This window comes from Papaver somniferum, chromosome 9, assembly GCF_003573695.1.
Source record: "Papaver somniferum cultivar HN1 chromosome 9, ASM357369v1, whole genome shotgun sequence".
NCBI lineage: Eukaryota > Viridiplantae > Streptophyta > Magnoliopsida > Ranunculales > Papaveraceae > Papaver > Papaver somniferum.
The window spans coordinates 88,476,216-88,501,726 of NC_039366.1; the positions used below are offsets into that span (position 1 = coordinate 88,476,216).

The 25,511-nt window shown below is 37.2% G+C and overlaps 2 protein-coding genes and 1 pseudogene across 2 annotated transcripts; 1 reads left to right on the plus strand and 2 right to left on the minus strand.

The window, feature by feature from the left end:
* Positions 1–5,414: 5,414 nt before the first annotated feature.
* On the plus strand, positions 5,415–16,420 carry LOC113310228 (magnesium-chelatase subunit ChlD, chloroplastic-like). Its single transcript, XM_026558825.1, has 15 exons — positions 5,415–5,726; positions 9,244–9,422; positions 10,152–10,236; positions 10,322–10,638; positions 10,818–10,941; positions 12,117–12,209; positions 12,561–12,656; positions 12,840–12,986; positions 13,156–13,389; positions 14,063–14,215; positions 14,544–14,651; positions 15,388–15,522; positions 15,625–15,786; positions 15,913–16,033; positions 16,134–16,420. The coding sequence occupies exons 1-15, from the start codon at positions 5,442–5,444 to the stop codon at positions 16,217–16,219; spliced, it is 2,325 nt and encodes a 774-aa protein (XP_026414610.1). The 5' UTR covers positions 5,415–5,441; the 3' UTR covers positions 16,220–16,420.
* On the minus strand, positions 6,410–9,207 carry LOC113309815 (annotated as a pseudogene).
* Positions 16,421–16,699: 279 nt separating the features above from the next.
* Positions 16,700–17,445, minus strand: LOC113310229. The gene is made up of 2 exons (XM_026558826.1): positions 17,009–17,445; positions 16,700–16,889 (listed from the first exon to the last, which is right to left on the minus strand). The coding sequence occupies exons 1-2, from the start codon at positions 17,355–17,357 to the stop codon at positions 16,867–16,869; spliced, it is 372 nt and encodes a 123-aa protein (XP_026414611.1). The 5' UTR covers positions 17,358–17,445; the 3' UTR covers positions 16,700–16,866.
* Between the last annotated feature and the right edge of the window lie 8,066 nt (positions 17,446–25,511).

The following is a 25,511-nucleotide window of genomic DNA, read 5'->3' on the forward strand; positions in this document are numbered from 1 at the left end:
TTAAAACCCATCAACAGATTCATCCAAGTAAAGATTTAAGAATAAAAAAACAAATATTTTTGGATCGAAAGAGGATGAAAATGACGATGAATGATAGCAGAGGTTTTGATTCAACTAAAGGATTCAGATTCAAAAGGAACGGTAAATCAGATAGTCCAATCTATGGTTTCTCGAACTAAACATATTATGTGAAACTGTTTGTTATTGATCGATTAATTGGATAAGTAGTTCGTTGATGCGAACAAGGGAGAATAATCAACATACCAACGCTTGGTGGGTTCAACAGTGCTCTAACAATCTCCCCCTTTGTCAATTTAGTGACAAAACTCTATTACATTAAACGAATTCAAAAATAACTCATACTAATCTGCATGTATTCAAAAATAAATGTCGATGTTTACATTATAATAACAAAGCTAATACCCCCCCTAAAGGTAAGATATGTAGATTTTCAATCCGCACGTCTTTGTTATTCCATCATCATATGATATGCTACTCCCCCTTAGTCTATGCTTTACTCTTTTTGTTAGATATAACGTTTAAGCACCATTGTCCTTTCCCTTAGTGATACCAAATCAATATAAACAATATCAATATCACTTGTTTAATCCATGTATTTCTCCCCCTTTTTGTCACAAAATGACAAAGGTACGAGCAAATAAAGGAAAAATCGAAAGGATCTTACAAATCTTACAAAGACTTGCAACACCTATAAGAGTTAAGCACGAGGGTTCCACTCACCATTTTTGACTTGGTTGACTAACGGTGAAATTGAACCTTGATAGATATAGATTGTTTATTTCATGATCCTTTTATTCAATATAAGGTCACTCAAACTAGCTTAAGGATCAATGATTTCAGATCAGCTTTATTGATCCAAGATTTGGAGATAGAATTAATAATCATCAATTACTAACAAACTCCGTTATGTGTGTGATCAATCATTAGTGGGAATCAAGTTGTTTGTGCAGGTATTTTGAAGATTGAATACCAGGAGATTGTCTCTTTGGTATTATGATCTTTGTGATGCTTTTTTCACACTTGATTGACTGGGATCCGACAAGATGTTTATCTATATCGAGCTTGTTGGTATAAATTGACAATCTATGTAGTTATTTCTATTGGAGATCTATTTTGATAGTTTGTAAACTAAGTTTATTTATTTCGATAATCTTTGTCTTAGTTGATCTGCAACCAACAAAGCAGTCTATATTGATTAATGGAAGGGTATTTGTATTCAACTTATTTATGATTTATTTCATGTGATTGATAGAGAGGTTACTGAAATAGATTATTCATTTACTGTTTCATATTACGATCCAAAAGAGTTGAGTTACTGAAGTCTTCACGACAGGTGGGCAACTTGAGATAGTGGAATCTATCTTAGGATTTACGTGCACATACCGGATTGGTTGTAGGCGCAGGGATACTGAAGGAACTGAATAACTAGGAGTAGTTTACTTGGTATCAACTATACGAAGTTGCGGTAGACAATTTGTAAAGCGGATTAATCTTAAAAGTATTCAAAATTGGACTTGGTCCCGAAATTTTTCTACCTTGCAGTTTTCATTGTTAATAAAAAATATTGTCTTTGTGTGCTTTTACTATTTACGCATTATAATTATTTAATGTAAAAACATTATTCCTACTCGTACGATTCAAAAGATTGGTGGTGTACTTGGTACCCCGTCTTTTCAGAAGTTGCCATAAACACATAGTAAAATCAACATTCATGTCATCTCTCTTAGAGGCTTATAATTTTCGGTCTCATGTCATGAAAAAAAACAAGTCTCATAAAAGAAATTGGAATTAAGCTAACCTTTTTTTTTTTGCTTTAAGATTGTGATGTAATGATCGTTAATGCAATGGATAACAGAATAACAATGCGTGCAGCAGATTGCATAGCCAAGTATGCCAAGAAAATAAAATTATATAATCAATGATGTGGTAATGATCTCAACTTCATCCAAAAAATAAAATTATAACAAATCACTGGCAGTGTGATGGGGTCAACTTAGTTTCTTAACAAATTTTCTTCCATCTCAAAAAACAATCAAGTTTTGTGCTACGATAGTATTAGTACTTGTGTAGGTATTGATGGGGCCGTTTTGCTTTGACTAAGGTCAAGAAAATTTGCTTTCATATCAACACTTCTGCTGCTTCATTGGTTGAAGATCATGCAACCAATACGATAGTTTTTTCATCGATTCAATCGATAGAGCCTCCTTTTTTAGACTCGGGAATCAACTTTTGGAGTTTCGTTTGATCTTCTCCAAGACAGAAATGTGTCTGATTCTGAAACTTGTTTTTTTATTCCATGTCTGCTCAACCTCCACCCTCATCCAATGAACTCCTAAGCACCACCACCACCCTCCAATACAGTCCCCCTAACCACTAAGAAACTATGTTTCCACTCACCTTTACTCTCAACATCCTCTGAAAAGGAGTCTGGGAATACACAACGCAACCCACTCCCTTCACATGCCGAAGCTTCGAACTCAGAGAACCCAAAAAAGGAGAATAAGAAAGCTATATCTACAGACTCTTCTCAAACTTTCCATTCATCCAAATCTGCATCGACCTGTGATTCTTCAAAACCTCAAGAGAAAAAAGAAACCCATCAATGCTTTAAACATAACCACTCAAATCTCAATCATATTCAACAAAAGACGAATCACGCGGTCTCTTCAAAAGTACCAGTGATAATCAATCAAAAAGCTTCCCTTCTCCAACACCAAAAAGATACAGTCACCCCAATATTCCAACTTACTGAAAGGATGCAGAATCTGTTAAAAACCCACAACGAACATTCCCTGGCGATCAAAGTTTTAGGAAGCCCATTGGATTTTTACCAACTCAAAAAGGCTCTAACAAACAAACTTTTCCCGATCTGTATCGAACACTTGGAGACTAGTTCAACCCTACACATCCTTCAAATGTCCTTGGAGCATCAACGAGACAAAGAACTCATTCTAGAAAATCAACCGTGGATCGCTGGAAATCATGTAGTGTTATTTGAGGACTGAGATCTATTCTTGTTACACCCTAACAACTGCTTCAAATTTGATCCTTTTTGGTTTCAAGTCCTGAACCTACCGAGGTATTTCAACGATGACAAATCCATTCAAGAACTTGTTGAAAGGTCGAACACAGGTACAGTACTACAACTTGATCTATCTGGAGAGGAAAGCCAAAGGTTGGATGGCAAAATGTCTCAACCAGGCAGGTAGATGGATACTCATAAACTCTTCCTTAATACCAACGGTGAATCATGTTATGTAAACCCAGTTACTACCTGCACATGTACAACACAAAATGGACAAGATTGCGAGGAATTTTTCTGGGGACATGACAAAAACAAAAGGAAGATGCACACGATTGGGAAAGCCAAGCTACACCTACCAATCAACCAAGGAGGACTGGGAATCAGAGATACAAGAAAACATAACTTTGCACTGCTAGGGAAAAGAGTGTGGCAGATTCATAACAAGCCGGAGACAACTTGCAACCAAATGTACCGCATAAAGTACTTGCAACAGAAGTCAATCCTGACAGACTCGCTAAAACCACCAGAGTCCGCTAGTCCGACGTGGAAAAACATCCACAAGGTGGCTTCTTTTGCGCAGAGGAACTATGCAATCCAAATCGGGGATGGACAAACGACCACAATAAAGGAAAACTGGATTCTAATGCATCCAAATTTGGGAACTGCAGTACCAGCAGGAGACCTACTGTTAAGTACCCTCATAGAACCACACTCTCTCAGTTGGAACATCCATCAATTACATCAAATTTCCCCCACCCAGGTAGCCAACTCGATTAGGTGTATCCACATACCAAACCCTTCAATTGCAGATAAACCTGTTTGGCCCCACTCAAGGAGTGGACAATACACGGCAAAAAGTGGTTATCAGGTACTAACAACACCAACCGCTCAAGCCAACAAAAACTTCCAACATCCAAACACACATACCTTTGGTATAAATGGATACAAACAAATCTGGATAGCTAAATGCCCGCAAAAAATACGACTTTTCTTATGGAAAGTCAACCATGGAGGCCTACCGACCTTCAAAACCCTTCATACTAGACACATCACCACCTCTGATATTTTCCCGATATGCCACCTAGTCCCAGAAACAGTGCAACACTGCCTGTTCGAATGCATAAAAGCGAGACAAACCTGGAGGCTGGTTTGCACTCACCTGAACCTGGAGGACAATTCAATCAACCCATATGGACAGTTGATATTACCAGTACATCCGATACCAAATACGGTGTCCCAACATCACCCATGCCACACACACATGCATGATCTTCGAAGACAGAACCAGGGACAAAGGGCCAATGCATCCACAACTAGAAATCCTACGGACTTTGAAGAATTCATGAAACTATCGGACAGGGAAGACGACTTCACTATATGCTGCTACACAATTTGGAGCATATGGCAGGCTCGAAATGAACAGGTATACAAAAACAACATCCAGACACCGCAACAGACGAGCCACATAGCCATACTGCTGGGACAAGAATATAAATGGGCCTCAAGGCACAAAATCAATGCCACAGGAGAATCCCAGCAACTACAACAGGGAAACAACACCGCAGGAAGAAGTCCAAATATCACGTGGTTTAAATGGGAGCCCCCGCCCACACAATGGCTGAAGATCAACATGGATGGATCTAGCTAAGGTAAACCGGGAGAACCGCCAGAAAAGGCAGGAGCTGGATGGATTTGTAGAAATGCGCAGGGTAAGGTGATAATGGCTATGGCATCCCCAGTAGGGATAACTACAACTACGGTGGAAGAAACGTGGGCTTACCTACTAGCAACAAGAATGGCGAGTACCCAAAGATGGACACATATCCTCTTTGAAACAGACTCCGTAACGCTATTGACTCTACTAAAGAATGATAGCGAACAAGCACCATGGATCATTCAAAATATGATATAAGAGATATGATTTCATCAACAACACATTGCTCCCTTCTCTATAGCTCGCACCTACAAAAAAGCGAACCAAGCCGCGGATGGATTAGCAAACCTGGCAACTCAACAACAATTACAACTAAAAGAAAACATTTGTACCCATGTTTGGGACAACTCATGTCCAACTTTTCTTAATGTAATTGTAACGAATGATGCAATAGGGCTAGCTTAACCCAGAAAAGTTCAAGATTATTAATAAATAATGAACTGTTCTCTCTCTCAAAAAAAAAAAAAAAATTTTTTTTGTACTTACCCTTCAGGGGAGGGTGCCCCTAACAATTCTTACCTTGTCCAACAACGAGGATGGGAAATAGCAACTGATCTTGTGAAATCCTCTCTGGGTAAAATGTGACTGTACCGTTATCCGACCCATTACTTTTTAATACTACAAAATTAAAATCCACTCAAGGGATAAGGGAACAGTTATCAGTTCACTCAAGTCTCTCCAATGACTATGGCTTCCGCACCTCCAAACTATTCTCCTCCTCCTTCTTCTTCTCCTTCCCTCTCTAACCTGCAATCTTCCATTTTCTCTTCCTTTAAATCACACCCATTCCTCTCCATTCCTTCCAGACCCATCAATTACACTATTCGCTTGAGAAATCGAACTCTTTTACGTCCCTTAGCCACTGCGACCATCGAATCTACCAATGGAGCTGTAGTTGCTCCGGATAAACCAGATAGAAGTTCTTATGGGAGACGATACTTTCCATTAGCTGCTGTTGTTGGGCAGGTGAAAATTTCTCACTCTTTAGTTTTTTTTCTTTTGATGAATGTTAATTGTCATGCAATACTTAGTTTCACACATTTCTGATGCGTTTATCTTTAGAATTATAGTTTCTTGATATCTCTTAGTAACGATTTAAGGAAATGGGTTTCAGTACAAACGATTTTGAAATGTAAGAACTGTTCTGGTTAATTGTGAACTGTGTCATTTCGTACTTCCATGGGTTTCGTTTATTCTGATTCTCCGGAGACAAAATTATTTGTTTTTAAATGAAGGGTAACTTCTGATATGGAATAGGTATTACGAGGGGTTAGTCCTTGAGTGATTTCGTGGGAGTGGAGTGTATTTTAAATCTCAGGAATTTTCAGAAAGTTTGAGAGAGTTTTGTGTTTTTGAGTTCAGTGAGTTTGGGGAAGTGCAGGGAGTTTGAGAGAGTTTATTAGAGGGAGTTTGGGGAAGTTTGGGGAAGTTTGAGAGAGTTCACTCCTAACTCATTCTCTTTTAAGAAACAATAAACCCTTATTTGCAAATAACATTGATCTTTAATCAAAAGAAAAAAATAAATGAAAATGATCATATCTCTGTATCAATAGTATGTTATTTTGTGCAACGAGATAATTTTTTTTCCCTTCAATGTAACGGTCTCCATACAATTCTAACTCCCTTTGTTCACGAACATTTTCCCACATATCATCCGCTATACTCTTTCTCCATGCATTAGCTTCTTGACGTTGTTGTTCTTGAGTTTGTTGTGTCAAAATTTCATCGTCATTTACAAGCGTTGATGGAGGGCTATCTTCCTCTTCCTCGACCGGAAACTCATCTGAACGGCATTCTTTTCGTAAGAAGTTGTGTAGGCCTGCACAAGCTGTCATTATCTCCGCTTGCACCTGATACGGAAATGGAGGTTGAGACTTAAAGATCAAGAAACGAGACTTCACAACACCGAACAATCTTTCAACTACATTCCTCAAAGAAGCATGACGCATGTTAAATAATTCTTCAGCCTTTTTCGCATGATTACCCGTACCAGAAAATTCTTTCAAATGATAACGTTGGCCATGAAATGGTGTTAAACAATATCGTCGGTTTGCAAACCCACTATCCCCAAGTAATATTTACCTGAATAAAACACAAAAAGAAAACTTCGTCAAGTAGAACCCGAATATAACTTAACCAAAAAACTCAAAACTTCACATTAGATAAAAGTAAAATTACCTTGCGGTATTTTCAGTCCATTTCTTTTTGTCATTGCGTCGTTAAGTATTTTCGAATCATGAGCAGACCCTTCCCATCCACTGAGCACGTATATGAACTCCAAGTCGAAGTTGCAAACCGCTAACACATTTTGAGATGTAATTCCATGTCGATTCCGATAACGGCTGCATTTCTTTTCTCTACCATTGCTGGGATATGTGTACCGTCCATAGCTCCAATGCAATCCTTAAAGTAAGGATAAAATCGTGTACTCTCACGAATTTTAAATGGAGTTGCACTTGTTGGCTTAGCTGTAAAGGAATTCTGTTTCACCGAAACACAATTTCAGATTGTCCAATCTTTGCAGTACTAATACTTACCTGATCCTCTTGAAATTTTTACGGTACACTTACAACTCAATATTCCACAACACACTCAAAAATCATAGCATTCCAACGGTTCATTAAAAAGATACATTACTCAGAACCCGACTACTTTCAATACGTGCATACAGAATTCAGTTCCGGATTTCTCACACTTTGGTGTACCTAAATTGATCAGAACTTCATGAAATTTCTACAGTAGGTAACCTTCATATATACAAACATCATACTAAAATTTCATCTTTGTCCGATAAGCGGAGAATGAGATAAATAGGAATCAGTCCCCTATTCGGGATTTAAACTCAGCAGACCATAGTCATATATTGTGCAAGCTTTGCAGTAGCAAACGTGACCTGATCCGCGTGAAAATTTTACTGTATTTCTATAACAAGGTAAACTACGACATACTCAAATTTCATCATATTCCAACGGTTGAATATAAAGATATAATTATAACAAAAGCACCGTATGAATTGGCTAAAACACGCCAATACGGAATGAAGTACGCCACTGTGTTGAACTTTGGCATATAGAATAGAAGAGAAGTATGTGTCTAAATAATATGACTTAACAAGTGATAGTGATTCTCAATGACACCCATGCAAAGTAGCAAGCCAATTAATGCATGATGACATAACAAATTATGAAGATAGCTGTAAAGGAATTCTGTTTCACCGAAACACAGTTTCAGATTGTCCAATCTTTGCAGTACTAATACTTACCCGATCCTCTTTAAATTTTTATGGTACACTTACAACTCAATATTCCACAACACACTCAAAAATCATAGCATTCCAATGGTTCATTAAAAAGATACATTACTCAGAACCCGACTACTTTCAATACGTGCATACTGAATTCAGTTCCGGATTTCTCACACTTTGGTGTACCTAAGTTGACCAGAACCTCATGAAATTTCTACAGTAGGTAACCTTCATATATACAAACATCATACTAAAATTTCAGCTTTGTCCGATAAGCGGAGAATGAGATAAATAGGAATCAGTCCCCTATTCGGGAACTCAACATCGGGATTTAAACTCAGCAGACCATAGTCATATATTGTGCAAGCTTTGCAGTAGCAAACGTGACCTGATCCGCGTGAAAATTTTACTGTACTTCTATAACAAGGTAAACTACGACATACTCAAATTTCATCATATTCCAACGGTTGAATTTAAAGATATCATTATAATCAAATCATGCAATTTCTTATCAAGATCTTTTGAACCACAAATTAGGGTTTTGACAGAGAGAGAGTACCCACAAAAAAATATACACACAATAAAAATAAACAATCATGGATATCAAAGATATGAAAAACAATCAAAATAGTACACAAATCAAACTATTATAAACAATCATGGAGATCAAAGAAGAAAAAAAACATACCTGGAAAAAAACGTTTCCTCTTCTTTCTCCTATGGTTTTCTACGCACCAAACTCCTTCCCAAATCTCTACTCTTTTGAGAGATTTGTTGTGAGACCAAAATACACTAAAAACTCATTCGAACTCCCCAAAGCAACCAACTCCCTAGTATTGTAGGGTTTTATGACTAACAGGGAGTTCAAGAACTTTTTTTAAACTCCCCAGTGACTAACAGGTGTTTTCTAGAGAGTTTAGGAGACTCCTCTAAACTCCCCCACGACTAACGGAGATTTGGAAAGACTCCCTCAAACTCCCTCAGGACTAACAGGAGAAAACCTAAATACATTAAAATCTCTCGAACTCTCCCACGACTAACCCCTGTACATAAATCTAATCTTTCGCAATGACCAGAAATATACTTTGGGCACTAATTTCACTGTTTTTGTATTTTTTTCAGAGTTGAACTATTGCAAAAATATACTGATTAGTGACAATTCAAGTGTTGGCTAGTCAGTACAAAGCTTGCAGTTGGTGTCATTCTCATACTTTTTCTTTTCAAATCATTTTGTTACAGGATGCCATTAAAACTGCTTTGCTGCTTGGGGCCGTTGACCGTGAAATTGGAGGCATTGCCATTTCTGGTAAGCGTGGAACAGCAAAGACAGTGATGGCTCGTGGGTTGCATGCGATTCTTCCTCCAATTGAAGTAGTAGCCGGTTCAACATCAAATGCTGATCCAGCTTGCCCTGAAGAGTAAGGTTATAGATTACTGTCTTGATTTTTTGTACTATGCATGTCCTACCTCCGAATAAGCTTGAAATATTTGAATAAACAGTTTTCAGTTTTAGAACTGTAAACCTAAGAGTAAAGTTGTGGATTGAGTGCGAGTTATTGTGGTTGGCATACACATTACTGCAAGGTGAGATCGTTCTATCAACTGATTCATACAGCTAAAGTATGTTGCAAAAGTAACCATAAAAAGCTGTGAATTATCCTTCACAAGCCTAACGATTTAAAGGAATGACAACGTGTATAGTTAATAATGATAATCTTCATTGATCAGGAAAGTGGAATTTATTACTAAGATCAGAATATACCTTATTTTAAAATCTCTCTGAATCAGATATTACAATGTTTACTAGTTGATCTTTTGCATGTTTTATACTGTAACGTTCATAGCAGTTTGCAAATTCCTAGAAATGTTCTCAAGAGCTTCAAATCTGTATGATAAATTGACTAATTGGAAGAGAGTACCATCTTTCCTTCATAGGATCAACTGAGTAACCACAAAATCAACAGTGAGGGATAACAGAAAAGTAATAAAGTGGAAGAACTTATAGGGAGTTAGACAACGGTGAAGCCTAAGGAACCAAAAGACACATATACATGCTTCTGATGTCCCACATTTTTAAATTCACTGTTATAAATATATGAACTTTCTTTTTTTCAAATGTTTATACTTTTGATGTTTAATTCTGGAAGGTGGGAAGATGGACTAGCTGAAAAAGCACAATATGATGCTGCTGGAAATGTTAAGACTGAGGTTGTTCGGGCTCCTTTTATTCAGGTATTATCCTGTTGCTCATGTAAAAACTCTCTAGTGATGCCACTTCTATGGTTCTATGATTGGACCTTACTACTATTTTGTGCAGATACCATTAGGAGTAACAGAAGATAGACTTATAGGATCAGTTGATGTTGAAGAGTCCGTAAAGACAGGCACAACTGTGTTCCAACCGGGACTTCTTGCTGAAGCTCATAGAGGTGTCTTATATGTTGATGAGATAAACCTGTTGGATGAGGGGATCAGTAATCTGCTTCTTAATGTTCTTACGGATGGAGTTAACATTGTTGAAAGAGAGGGAATCAGCTTTCGCCACCCATGCAAGCCACTTCTAATCTCCACATATAACCCAGAAGAAGGCTCCGTGCGTGAACACTTGTTAGATCGTATTGCAATCAATTTAAGGTAAAGAAAAGAAGACCTTTGAGAAATTGTGTAGATCTTTTTAGTTGCATCTCAGGATATCTCTATATAAAGCACTCACTGATAGTAAACTGGTTTCTATTTTTGAAAATGAGGAGGTGATTTATAGATACCGAGTTCCTAAAAAGAAAAATCTCTAAGACCACAGAGTTGTTTTACAGTGCAGATCTGCCGATGAGCTTTGATGACCGTGTAGCAGCTGTTGGTATTGCCACAAAATTTCAGGAGAGTACCACTGAAGTCTTTAAGCTGGTGGAAGAAGAAACAGATTTGGCAAGAACGCAGGTAACTTTGCAGTAAGCTAATTGTTGTTTCTTAGACAGTGGTTTTTATACCTGCACTACCTACTTGTGGATCACTTTGAAGCTTGCATTCATACGGTTTGCATTACGTATATATATTTGTAAGATGAAAAGCCCCGTTGACTCATATTTTTAATTGATTAATTGAGATGGCACTATCTGTTGTGGTATGTGAAATAGGAAGTAGCAATAAATTGCTGACAGACTAATTGCATTAGTGAAACTATTTGCGGAAATGGAACTATTGACGAGAGTTCCTTTAATTACTGTCAACTATGGAAGAATGCAAATGTACCTTTGCAGCCGTCGAGGCAAATGTGCTGACTACCAACTTCTATTAGCATAACAGAGGTTGCTATGATATATTTAAGTGAAGCTACTCTCTTCACGTAAGAAACTTCTATTCCTGGTGTTGGTACTGCCATCTTCCTCTATAGAATCTAGTTTGGCCTCCTCATTCCTGAATTTAGTTTGGCAAGTACCACTGCCATCTTCTTCTAATAGGTGTTGCTTTTCAGAATATGAGCCACTAATTGATCATTTAGGAGTATCACAACTTCAGGACCCTTTTTAGCTTCTAGGGTCTATTGCTTAGTTCAAGATTCCTCTTACTAACAGGAATCAACGAATTAGTAGATCTCTTCTGCCCAAAATGGGAATGGGCGGGGGTTATGATCTGATGATGGTGGAGTTCATTTCATGATTAAAAGTTCATTCCATCGTTTAAGTCTTTAAGATAGTCAGTTCAATTTTTAATGTAAGGATTTCTCAAACCCGTGTTATATTTAAAACAACAAAACATACCTAAGGGTGTAACACCACTTCTTCACACCCTGCCCCTGTTTGAACATGTGCATGTGAGTTGCAGAAAATCGTCCTCGTCCATGGATTTTTTGGTTAATTTATTATTTTAAAAAAAATAATCATAAATTAGCTACTGGATAAATTGTACTAAGCTAAATTGCGCACACAATTTCCGAGTCTTAAAATATCTTGCGATTGTGAGTCAATATTTTTTCTCCTGATTATCTTATTTGATGTACTATTCTCCTGGCAATTTCTACAAATTTATGTGTATTTTAAGCGTTCAAGATATATAAAAACTCGACTAATGAAGTATTTAACAGTTGAATATTTGCATATCTTCTAGCATTGCAGATCATTTTAGCGAGGGAGTATTTGAAGGATGTCCGTGTCGGCAGGGATCAATTGAAATACTTGGTTATGGAAGCCGTACGAGGTTCTTGCCAGGTTAGTATTAAGAAACTCTGTTAGTTACTTTCGAGAACATCAGCTTTCAGTTTCTTGTTTACTAATGAGTTAGATCTTTTCAGTTAAAATTTTACTACTTTTACTTTAATTACTTAAATAGAAACTGATGAAAGAAGTAAAGAACATATCTTATCTTCGATTATCATGTCTGGTCAATTTGCTGTTATGTATTTGTAAAACAACATGCCTTTGTACTAGTTTTATACATACACACACACCCACACACAATCACACATATTTAAGTAGATTCCGAACTTAATGAAAAAGGATTGCTAGAGTTTCTGTAGACTGTCACTAAATCTTTGTGGAATATTATCTTGGGTTTTACAGGGGCACAGAGCTGAGCTATATGCTGCCCGAGTTGCTAAATGTTTGGCTGCTATAGAGGGACGTGAAAGAGTCAATGTGGATGACCTCAAGAAAGCTGTTGAGTATTACTTTTCTTTAAGAGAGCTGTCAATTAATAGCACAGGGATAGTTGTTCTTTCTGTAATCGTACCTGTTTGGCAACCTTTTAAAAAAAAATGATTATGGACTCATTTTAACATGAAAAGAGTCTACAATCAATTCATTTAAAGAGTCTGCATTTAATTTTTTGAATTTTTGCAGGTAGAGCTTGTCATTCTTCCTCGTTCAGTCATCAATGAAAACCAACAACAAGAACAGCAAAACCCGCCACCTCCACCTCCACCTCCACCTCCACAAAGTCAAGAAGGTGCCGAGGACCAGAAGGAGAAGGAAGAGAATGAGAATGAGGTTTGTCGTGTTTATAGGAACTTCAATTATCACTTCCTTCTCTGTTTTTTTCTGATTTTATTTGCAGCACTAAATACTTCGATACCCTGTCCATAATTATAAATCGAATTTCCTGTTAAATGAAGTTGCAACTCAAATATGACGAACCTTGACTATATTTTTGTTATAGGAGGAAAATGATGAAGAAAATGAAGACAAGGAAGACAATGAAGACAATGAAGAGAATGAACAGCAAGATCAAATACCCGAGGAGTTTATTTTTGATGCTGACGGTGGTTTGGTTGATGAACAGCTTCTTTTCTTTGCACAGCAAGCACAAAGAAAGAAAGGAAAAGCCGGACGAGCTAAGAATGTTATATTTTCTGAGGATAGGGGGAGATACATCAAGCCAATGCTTCCAAAGGTGTGATTATTAGACACTTGTTCTTTTCTTTATTACATTCTTTTGTTACAAAATTCGTGAACATTATTCTTCATTCCTAATCCATCAGATTGGTATAACCAAAATATGATGTACCAAGCACTATCTCTAGGTTATGTTGTCTCTCTGATATGGATTAGACTTAGTCATATAGCATGTGTGCAAGTATTCTGTACTCCAACAGTGAAGACTTAGAGTAGTAGCTAAAACTGTTTCTGAAATAGAAAGTAAAAGGTTATCTAATGAATTACCATATAGCCATGTTCCCCTACTAGGAAGTTGTGGGTTGAGCAGATTTGATGGTGTGTGATATAAACAGAATCTTTTAAAAAGGTTTCAGCCTCTTAGATTAATTATATTGCTGCAGAACAAGGCGTTGAATACATCACTTGTCAAGGTTATAGCCTCAAGTGGCATCAATGCCGAAGTGCATATTTTGTCCTCGAGACTAGACCCAATAACCTCGCCTTGAGGTGAGAACAAAGACCTCTTTGAATGGTCATGTAATGAGAACTGCATAATAAGGAATGCCGTATCAAACACAAAGGGGCTTTGTTCTGACATGATGAATTTTTGGAAAATGGTGTACCTAGAAGCTACCCTCATTTTTTATTACCTCGTTTTTCCTACAACATGATTTGTGATCTTCAAGCAGGGCCCGGTAAAAAGACTAGCTGTTGATGCAACCCTTAGAGCTGCTGCACCATATCAGAAGTTGCGAAGAGCGCAGGACACTGGAAACAAAAAGGTGTATGTAGAGAAAAGTGATATGAGGGCTAAACGAATGGCAAGGAAAGCGGGGGCTTTGGTAATATCATGCTCTTCACTTCAGCTATCAATACTTTTCCCACCACATAAATTCAAAGCTTACTTATTCTTATTCTGGAAAATTTAAAAACGCTTGCATTGAGGATTAACAAATAACACCAAATTAGTGATCTTAAACTTCTATTCGACTTCTTTATTATGGAAATTTTAGTGACATTCGGTTGTTTAACACATTTATCTAGGATCACACATTTGCACTTTTGGGTGTTGCTTAGAACTATTATCCATCGAAAGATGAACATTAGCTCAATTTTGTTGCATCTCAATATGATCTATCAAGTTCTCTTAACCTTTTCAATTCATGGCAGGTAATTTTTGTTGTCGATGCCAGTGGTAGCATGGCACTGAATCGAATGCAAAATGCAAAAGGTGCAGCACTTAAGCTACTGGCAGAGAGTTATACCAGCAGAGATCAGGTAGTCTTCTACATAAAAATAAGTATGTGATTTGCGCTATGTTGATAATCATTAGAACAGTTATGCTCTAGTATGATGAATCGATGATCATTAGAACAGTTGTGCTCCTAAACTTATGTCACTATAATTTAGGCATGTGTGGGGGCGAGTGGTTAGAGATTTAGATCTGCAAAAAAGAAAGAAACAGTGACAGGTAATAGTGATGATGTATCCCGTTTATCCTTGGAAGAACCCATCCTGGGTAATGTATCTGAGGTCCTTGGTGCTTAAGTTTTTGGTATGATGCCAAGCACAATTTTCATGAGGTACAGTTCCGTAAGGTCTTCTGAGAATGCCATCATGCACAGGCAGTTCTCTAAGTTACAGTTACAATTTCAAGCTCTTACGTCGCTGACTTCCAAGCATTGTTAAGAAAACTAGCCAAGCTATTTGTACATTAGAAGGAAATGACTAGGTTTAGTTACTTGAAATTTGAACTTAACAATTAGTTTTGTTAATCAGAAAAAGTAAGAGCAGTTATTAGAGATATTAACGTGTGAGGCAGTTGCACTTTATGTTTTAAGGTGCTTTAGATGCAAGTGCTTTGATTAAGTTGTTCTCATGAAGATTCTTGTAATCCCCATCTGATATATATGTTCTTCATTAAGGTTTGATTGCAGTCTCACTTTGTTTTTGACATACTCAGGCACAAGCATTCACCTTTTTAACTATCGTACCACTTAAAAATTTCATTCAGGTTTCTATTATACCTTTTCGTGGAGATTGCGCAGAGGTGCTTCTGCCTCCTTCTAGGTCAATTGCAATGGCAAGAAATCGTCTAGAAAGGCTCCCATGTGGTGGCGGTTCTCCTTTAGCTCATGGCCTCACAACGGTACACCGAGTCGCACAAAAACCTTATGAGTTTCTTTATTTCTCTTATTATCTACCATCTGATCTATTTGATCCATTTGTCATCTTATCTACTATTTCATAGGCTGTCAGGGTTGGATTGAATGCCGAGAAAAGTGGTGACGTTGGGCGTATTATGATCGTTGCAATTACAGATGGAAGAGCTAACATAACGCTCAAGCGATCTAATGATCCTGAAGCTGCTGCTGCTTCAGATGCACCTAGACCTACTTCACAAGAAATAAAGGTGAATCTCCTTGGTGGTCTTTTGCTTAAAAACTTAAACGCTTTCTACTTGTTCCGTGGTCCTGAAATTGAATTTGTTACATCTCATTACTTTTGTGTGACATCTCATTTTATGGTGCTCATGTAGGATGAAATTTTAGAAGTTGCTGGAAAGATCTTCAAGTCAGGGATGTCTCTTCTTGTGATCGACACCGAAAATAAGTTCGTTTCAACAGGTTTTGCGAAGGAAATTGCTAGAGTCGCTCAAGGTATGGGGATCACGTACGAACTTAGATAATAATAACCATTGTGACGAGAGAAAATCTTGTTCGGTTTTCAGCACTGAGCTTAACAATTTCATTTGGACAGGAAAATACTATTATTTGCCCAATGCCTCGGATGCTGTTATCTCAGCCACTACTAAGGAAGCCTTGTCAGCATTGAAAAGCTCATAGATTTACTATTTGTTCTGAATATAGTTATCTATTAATGTAGAGCAAGTAATCGTAACGCTACTTCCAAGTTCCGGCATTTTGCATTGAAAAAAACAGAAGTTTTGGTGTACATGTAAAACTTAGAGAGGCACAGTATATTCCAATTGCGTATATGCACAGTTCATCCATCCTTCATAGTACTTTTAATCCATCAAAAGCCTTCTAATGAATCTACAGATGTGATTATTACGTATTAATTCCTAATCACGTGAAGATCTTAATGCCAGCAGGATTTGAGATAGTAAAGGTTGTGGGCTATGTTGCAAGGACACGCCTAAAAAGGTGATGTAACCGTTCGGACATATGATCGGACAGGACACGGTTACGACACTTGTTGACAACGCGATGGACACGTCACATAGTGTCCCGTAGAATACGATATGGGACACTAACGGACACTAAGCATTATTCATGACTTGGATGTTCAGTGATGGTTGGTGATTATTTTAGCCAGACAGGGTTTATTATGCCATAGACAGGGTTTATCTGATTATGTAACGCTGTAATCGTGTTAAATATATGACTATGGTGATTAACCGTAGTCATTTATTACATTGATTTCTAACCCCAAGTAAAAACTATTCTTCTTTCTTCTCTGCTCACAATTTTCAAGCAGCTGGAACTGTATAACCTGCAAGTTAAAATAGAGATGCATACACAATAAGCAAGCAAGAGAAAAAACATAAAAATGGAAGCGAGATCTAATTCGACAATACAAAAAAGAAAAAGAAAGAGTTGGAAAAGACTTACTTCCACACTGGGATCCATGAGGAAGTGGTCTACCACAATAATTAGCAACGAAAACAGCTTTGTCCATACTGATTAGACTTTCCACCCTTTTAGTGACATGGCTACAAACACAACCAGAATCAATCTTGTTTACGATGGAACAACATGCAGTAGATGGTGCAATTCTTGGTACCAACTTCATTACATAGTTAGTACACTGTGCTACTAAACTTTGTAAATTATCACTGCAACTTTGATCATCATTTGCTGCGGAATACACTAGATGATGATCACTAGATAATGTTACTGGAATTTCAACTGATATTACTAGTAATGCCAAAGCCAAGACATAAATCTTAAGTACTGCCATCTCTCAGCCTTCTAATATGCCGTGAATGAGAATAGTGTTATACCATATTATATAGATTGAACTGTAAACAGGCAAGGAACTCCTCTGTTTACAAGCACAGTGCATTGAGTAGAAGAGGTTATCATTTAGGGAAACGTGATTTGGTATTCTCTAGGAGGTGCAGTAGAACTACCCTGTAGAATAGTAATTTCATTATTAAAGCTTCTCTAAACTTGAACCTGTACATAAAGATTGATTTGCGCAATATCTCATTATGTTGCAAGTTGCAACACACCAGAAAAAAGATGTTGTAGCAAATATATTCCTGAAACACTCCTCGAGATTTTCACTTGATGATGAGATTTTAGCCGCTCGATGATTCTACAATTTCATCGAGATGCGTTCTTGATGGAAGTTGTGATTTGATGATGAAATATGAACCGCTGGACAATTTAATAGAATTCCTCGTGATGCGTTCCTGATGAACGAGAACTTACAACTGCTTGATGAATCATCTATCTTAAAGCTTTGGCTCTCACTCCGATGTCTTAATGAGTAAGAGCTCTAAGTAGGTTTTATGGAGAGAGAAAGATTAGAAATGTGTACCTTTCTAGTTGAAATTCCACCTCTATTTATAAGTTGTGGTGGAATTGTATCCAGTTTAATATTTGCCTGGATACATTTTGACTATGTATCTGGACCAAATGCTCTCCAGGTTCATCCTGATCCAAACCAATTTACCTTTTTTGGATCTCTAACTTCCAGGTTATTACATGGTCTTCTTTGACTCCCTCTTTTTCTAGGAATTTCTAACCTCCAGGGTTTGAATATGTAGCTGATCTCCTTAGTAATTGATCCCCCTTTTTCTAGGGATCTGCAACTTCCAGGTTTGAATATGTATCTGGTCTTCTCAGTAACTGATTCTCCCTCTTTTTAGGGGTCCCTAACCTCCAGGTTGGAATATGTGCCTGGTGTTTTGTTGTAGAAGGATAATTGCTGAGTGAGCTATAATCATCCTTCCATATCTTTTTTATCCAAGGGCCCAATACTAGGTAAAATTATTGGGATGGGGCACTTGGGCCCATATACAAACTATACGGTACAAACATCGCCCCCTCTTAAACCTCAATTTGTTGATGGTTTAAGAAAAGAGTCCCTTCGGTTATCTGTTTCGGCATTTTACTCACACGCCCCAAAGCTACTTGTTGAAATGACATGGTAGTCTGCTTGCGAACAAGGTTGCACTTGGTGTTGGTATTGTGGGTTGAGTTCTCCGGGTTTAACATGAACGAGTCTTGATGATTGTACTTGCTGCCGTAACAAGTCTTTTTGTTGCATTACGACAAGGTCTTTTCTTTGCAATGTGACAAGGCTACTGCATCGAATGCTATAACATGTTGCCACATCTCTTGGATAATATGTGGCTCTTTTGGATCAACAACCGGTGTTAGTCTCATTTTTGAGACAAGAGTTCGTGGTCGCATTGGTGCAAGACTTGATTAGATTATGTGCTTGCGATGAGAGAAAGAGTTAAGTGTCCACTTGTGAGGTAAGGCCATAGATGCCTGCATGACGAAAGGATTTCTTCTCGTAATGTGGTAGTGTTACATTTTCACTGTTTGGAAAAACCTGGCATATTGCTTCCATGAAGTATATATCCTTGTTTGTTTGTTTTTTTAATAAAAGAAAGTTTTATTTCAAAAGACTAGGAACTGTACAACAAAATATCCTGCTTATTTACAATGTTAAGTAGTACTTTGTTCTTCAAAATTATACTACTTGAGTTATTTTCATCAATAAATTTCTGCTTCTTTCGACTCATTTTGCTAGCTTGTCTGCTTCCCTGTTACCCTGCCTATTTATAAAAGGAACATTATACAAAAAAGTTGAGACATCCCTTAGAATATCTTTCGTTCTCCAATCACAAAAAGATGGCATGTTATTCGAAAAGTTTACTGCGTCCTTGCAATCTGTTCTTATTTGTATGCTATTTAGATGCAGCTTTTGCGCCCAACAGACCGCTCCTTAAATTGCTAATCCTTTTATTGTTGTTGACCCTGTAGTATGCCCTGAAAAGAAAAAGATATCAACTATTTAATTATTCTTCCAATAAATCATTTCAGTCCGATATGAACCATCCTCCTCATTAAAAGAAGCATCCACATATATAATTTCATGCTTGAAACTAACATCAGTCTCATTTCTATAACTTATCTTCCTCCTAATTTTTGTTCTTTTTTGTACAGTTGTATCAACATATTTTTTCCACCCATCTAAAAACATGGTAATCTCTTTGATGCAGTGTAATGGGTCCGGTTTCATTCTCCGAAAGTTGACATCATTTCTATGATCCCAAATTTTCCAACAAATAATACTGAAAGTCTCTTTCCAGTTCCATAGAACAGGTGAAAACCAAGATTTAACCCAGTTAAAAAAATCACTATTACATGGTGGCATTTGGATTCCAATACCAAAACCCCACAGCTCTTGTGAAATTGCAAGAGGTAAATAGGTGGAATGATGTTTCTGGAACATTAGAATTACACAACAGACATGATGAATCCACGTGATTTAATACTGAATTCATTTTAGCTCTAAAAGGAAGAACATCTTCCGCCATTTTCCAAGTAAACATAATAACCCTGAGAATTGTTTTTAGATGCCAAATCTGCTTCCATAATTTCTCTCCATTATTACTATCCTCATGCGACAAAATTATATATGCTGATCTCATAGAGAATTCCCCTGCATTTGTACCTAGCCACCTTAATCTGTCCTGACCGTTTGAGTTGATATATATATACTGAATTATTGTGGCTATGTTAGCAGGAAAAACATATTCAATTAAGTTTTTATTCCATTTTCCATCATTGTCCATTAAGTCGGAGACATAAGTTAAATCATTATGCCGCCAAGGATGGCGATACCGAGATGTGATCCGCGCCTTTTGGATGCCTTGTTGTAAAAATATCATAACTACTCATGTATTGAGAGCTTGATAGTGACGTTCTTTATTACTTTTTCTAATGATGTTTCACTATATCTCAAACCCAGTGAGGGGAGCATGAGTTAAATCTGAAACTCAATCCTTTGATATCTTCATATTATATAGTTGATTATATATATATATCACGTTTTTTTTTTCTTTCCATCTTTGCTTTTGCAGATTTTTTTTTGCATCTCCTCGCTCTTCCGCTCCATTTTTAGTAAGGCTTCTTCATGCAAATAATTTTTTATTTCCTCTTTCCCTCCAGCTCCAACAAAGCTTCTGCATTAATTTTTTTTCCTCGACTACGTCAAAGCTTCTTCGCAAATTGGTTTGATTTCCTTTCGCTCCCGCTCCAATTAACTTGTTTTTGCAACATTGTTTTTTGCTCCTGCTCTAACAAATTTTCTTCATATATTTTTTTTTAACTCCATCGGACTTTTTTCGCGAACTGGTTTGTTTGTTTTTATTTTTCTTTTTGTGTTCTTTCACTCTTACTCCTTCCCTAACAATGCTTCCGTATGTAATTTTTTCTACTTCGCTCCATAAAAGCTTCCTCACAAAGTTCGTTCCACCTCTGATAAATCTTATATATGTAATTTTATATTCTTTATAATTTTTGTGGAGCTCTAGCTTCTGATCCAGCAAAACTTCTTTATAAAACGTTTTGTTTTAATCGTATAATGAACTCTCATTGCCCTGAGAATGGGGTTCCATTGCCCATGAAACAAGGTCCTTGTTATTCTTGAGCCTGCGCTGAACCGGTTTAGGTTTAGTTTGGTCGCAAATTTGCGCAAGTATTGGCTAAGACAGTGCAAGGATTTTTCTCTAATCAAAGTCAAGTTGGTTTGGTTTTCACTGCCTTGATATGGGGTTCCATTGCCCATGGAATAGGTCCTTGCTATTCTTGAGCCTGAGCTAAACCGGTTTAGCTTGCTTGCAAATTTGCGCAAGTATTGACTAAACCGTGCAAAGAATATTTTTTGAAATGTTTCTTATAATCAAAGCCAAGTTGGGATCGGTGCTAGCGATGCGAGAGTTGTTATTTAACTACTTTGTCTAGTATTCCCGAAGTTTGTGTCAGATTTTAGCTATGCGAGTGTTATTGGTAAATGAATCTGGCTAGTATCGAAGTGTGTGGATCATGCATTTGTTTATCAATTGTGCATCTGTGTATGAATTGTATATTTTTTGTAGGACTAGAAAATACGAATAATGTAAACAAACTGAGCAATCGTTTAGGGTTATCTTATGAGGCGCGAATAGATCCAACATCGAAATACGCATCTCGTAGTCAATAGTCAACTTTAATCCAAGTTGCCGGAGTTCCAAGTTTTGGGCATTATTTTGCTGCTCCCCGCTCAATATAACTTCATTCATGCTAGTTTATCTATCAGGTACAGTGCTTCCCAAAACTCCCCCAGCTATTTGACTATTGTGAGTAAAATTAACAAAGGTATGTAGTCTGATTGTTTTAAACTCGTGCAAGTTTGAACTTGGATCAATCCAAAATAAAAAGATCGTTGATTGGATCTGAGAGCTAGTTCACTAGTTGGATCAACGAGGAATGCTGGATATATGAGTTACATAGTTGGGGAAGTCTTGAGTTTGATTGATGGACCAAGGGCGTGCCTAGGAAAGCTCAGTTCTGGAACGATCAAGTAACGTTGGAATTGGCCTAGTGATTAGTTGGATGTTTTTAGTTGATTTCCTATGAGTATACAACTTGAGCGATGAATTTTTGCGATGCTAGGTTAAGAAAGCATGAATATGCTAATTGTATTGCAACTAACGCTGATAGTTGATGTTCATGTCGTTAGGCGTGTCATTGTTGACAACTACCATCCTCACATGGGTATGGTGCATGCTTGTCTTTCTTTTAACTGTCACTGAAAATTGCATCCATGGTGGAATACATTGCAGATACTCCCATGTAAGCCATCTAAGGTTATTGGCTCTCATTTGCAGGCGACACCGAGGAACGACGATTTTTATTTTATGTTTCTTTTTCGTCTTATGTTCATTTCGATTTCGTTCTTTAAGGTAATCATTTAGCTTCCGCTCGTCGAGGCATTCCTCCTACTCGTGCCAGTTGTTTTGCAAGTGGCTATAACCTGATTTGTCGTTATGATTCCTCGACAATGCGATGGATTTCGTAGCGATCATTTGGTCATCGATCTTCCGTTGAAACATTATCTTCTTCGGAATCTTGCCTTTCTAGGACCCGTGTATCCTATGGTGACCATTCGACACATGTTGTGCCCGAAAATCCTCATGTGAAGGTCGTGCGCGCTAGTATGGAGTGATAAATTCAAAGTGATGGGTATTTCCCCTTTGCGGCCTATTAACTAACTAGGCCTTTAGTAGTCTGTTTCCTTCTCCAACTTTTGCAATCTTTCGTGCAGATTTAGATCTACAAGTGTCGCTCTGGTCCTATCCACTTGTTTAACACGCAAGGCTAAACAAAATCCTATGTTGGTAAGAGAGTTTGGATGCGAGTATCATGTTTGTTTGATGTTGAACCATATTTCTTGATGATATGTTCAGATTGGTACCTTAACCTAAAGGAGGAGTTGTAATGCAGTACCCAACGATTTCCTTACTTATCCCTGGGAGATGAGTTCTCCAAACGGACAACCTGATATTGTTGTTGCCAGTGATCTTTCAACTCCTTCTCAAAGTTCTGATAACCATCGCTCTGAATTCCTCGTACTCTAGCATCCATTTTGGCATTCCCGTCACTTCATCTTGCTTGTGATGCAACCATGGATCTTGTTTTTTTTTTATGATTCCTTCTGCCCCACGGTAGACGCCAAAAGATGTTGTAGCAAATATATTCCTACAACAATCCTCGATATTTTCACATGATGATGAGATTTCAGCCGCTCGATTATTCTACAATTTCCTCAAGATGCGTCCTTGATGGAAGTTGTGATTTCTGACGATGAAATATGAACCGCTAAATGATTTAGTAGAATTCCTCGTGATGCGTTCCTAATGGATGGGGAATTTACAACTGCTTGATGAATCATCTCTCCTAAAGCTTTGGCTCTCAAAGAATTGTTAATGAATGAAAGTCGAGGGTACCTGCAAAGACACTCTGATGCCTCAATGAGTAAGAGCTCTAAGTATGTTTTTATGGAGAGAGAAGGATTAGAAATGTGTACCTTTCTAATTGAAATTCCACCTCTATTTATAAGTTGTGGAGGAATTTTGTCCAGTTCAATATTTTCCTGGATACATTTTGACTATGTATCTGGACCAAATGCTCTCCAGGTTCATCCTGGTCTTAACCAATTTACTTTTTTTTTTCTTTTTTTTTGTATCTCTAACTTCCATGTTATACCTGGTCTTCTTTGACTCCCTCTTTTTCTAGGGATTTCTAACCTCCAGGTTTTGAATATGTGTCTCGTTTCCTTAGCAACTGATCCCTCTTTTTATAAGGATCTGCAACTTCCAGGTTTTAATATGTATATGATCTTCTCAACAACTGAATCTCTCTGTCTCTCTCTTTAAAGATCTCTAATCTCCATTGAATATGTACTTGGTGTTTTGTTGTAGAAGGATAATTGCTGATTGGGCTATAATCACCGTTCCATTTTTTTTTTACCCAAGGGCCCAATACTGCGTATAATTATTGGGCTACGACACTTGAACCCATATACAAACTATATGGTACAAACAAAAGGTATAAACGGATGCATTCGGATTTCGGATGCAAATAACACTGTATTCAAATCTGAAGCGAAAATATCATATACTATCTGAATTCGATCAGAATCTGAATGAATGTAGTTTTATTCACTTCGAAGTTCATCTTCCAATTTTTGTCGAGATACCATATAATGTCCAATTCAAAATTATAAATTATTTGTATTTTTGCAAAAAAAATTAATATTACATGATGAAATTTAAAAGAAAGATTATTAAATGATTTTTTTTTGTTTTAAAAAAGAAAGGAAAAAGAAAACATCAAATGTGGTGACATATTTTTGCACGTATAATATGTTATTCACGAAATTCCGGATGCAAATAATTTGAATGTGGAACGCTGTCGGATTAGTTACATTTTCGTATGATATTTGATATTTTGAATGCTATTTCAGACAAATTTCAAAGTTTCGGATATTCATTAAACACCCTAATCCCGAGCAATTCATCATAGGGTTTATATTGGTGGTAAAACTTGATGTCCTCATATGGAACAATATGTTTTCTCAGAAGAAAAAAAATCTCTTCTCGTCATTTTTCTCACGTTTCATCTGATCAACCATTAATTTATGCAATCAGTATTTCTATGAGATTATCCTCCTTTATGGAACAAGAGAAGAAGATAGTCAAGACTATTTGATTTTCAAAAGGGGGCATCCCTCACCTACTCATGACGACTTTACAAGACAGTCGAAATTAGATCCATCTTGCTACGCAGTGGACTTCCTGGTCCTTCCCCTTATTGCCATATTATGGGCATTCAAAGCAATCAATTTAGAGAGAGGGTAGTTGATATAGGTTGGTCGGCTGTCGGAGGTTGTAATGTATTCACTCACTGAAATACTTGCACAAGATTTTGGTTAATCATACAAACTAGGGTTGTGAATAGATACCCATTATCCGGAATCGGAACCGAATCCGGTTCTGAGTCCTAAAGCCGGACCCATTAACAACTTAGGACCCGGCGGATAATTACTCGATTGGACCCGAATGTTAACGGGTCCAAACGGGTAATCCCCGTCGGATACCTGATTATTCTTCCTTTTATTCATCTTTTTAATTAGTAAAATTATAAGTAGTTTGTTAGTTTTGGCTTTGATTTGATTTGATTTTTCATTTTTTCTTATATTTAGTCTTTTTCTAGTACATTAATAAAGAAATAATAATAATATTTTATAAAAATAATTTAGATCAAGTTAAAAAGAGAAAGAAATTAAGTTTTAAAGATTTTCTTTATAGTTTTTTTAATACCCAACGGGTACCCAGGACTTTAAACGGCTCCGGTTCTGGGTCCATAAATCTAGGAATCGGACCTGGAACCGCTAAGAACTGGAGCCGACTTTTATAAGTAGGGCCTGAGTCTAGTGATACTCGGGAGGACCCGGACCCATTGACAACCCTAATACAAACGCAAATTTAGATGGTGAAATTTAGATGAATGGCAAAAGTGTCATTTCAAGACCAGATGTAAAATGGTA

Bases quoted from the DNA above. Each gene is read 5' to 3' on its own strand.
- LOC113310228 (XM_026558825.1), top strand. From the start codon at position 5,442: ATGACTATGGCTTCCGCACCTCCAAACTATTCTCCTCCTCCTTCTTCT. The intron at 5,727-9,243 runs GTGAAAATTTCT...ATTTTGTTACAG, and splicing joins TAGCTGCTGTTGTTGGGCAG to GATGCCATTAAAACTGCTTT. The intron at 12,987-13,155 runs GTTTGTCGTGTT...TTTTTGTTATAG, and splicing joins AGGAAGAGAATGAGAATGAG to GAGGAAAATGATGAAGAAAA.
- LOC113310229 (XM_026558826.1), bottom strand. From the start codon at position 17,357: ATGGCAGTACTTAAGATTTATGTCTTGGCTTTGGCATTACTAGTAATA. The intron at 16,890-17,008 runs GTAAGTCTTTTC...TTTAACTTGCAG, and splicing joins TCATGGATCCCAGTGTGGAA to GTTATACAGTTCCAGCTGCT.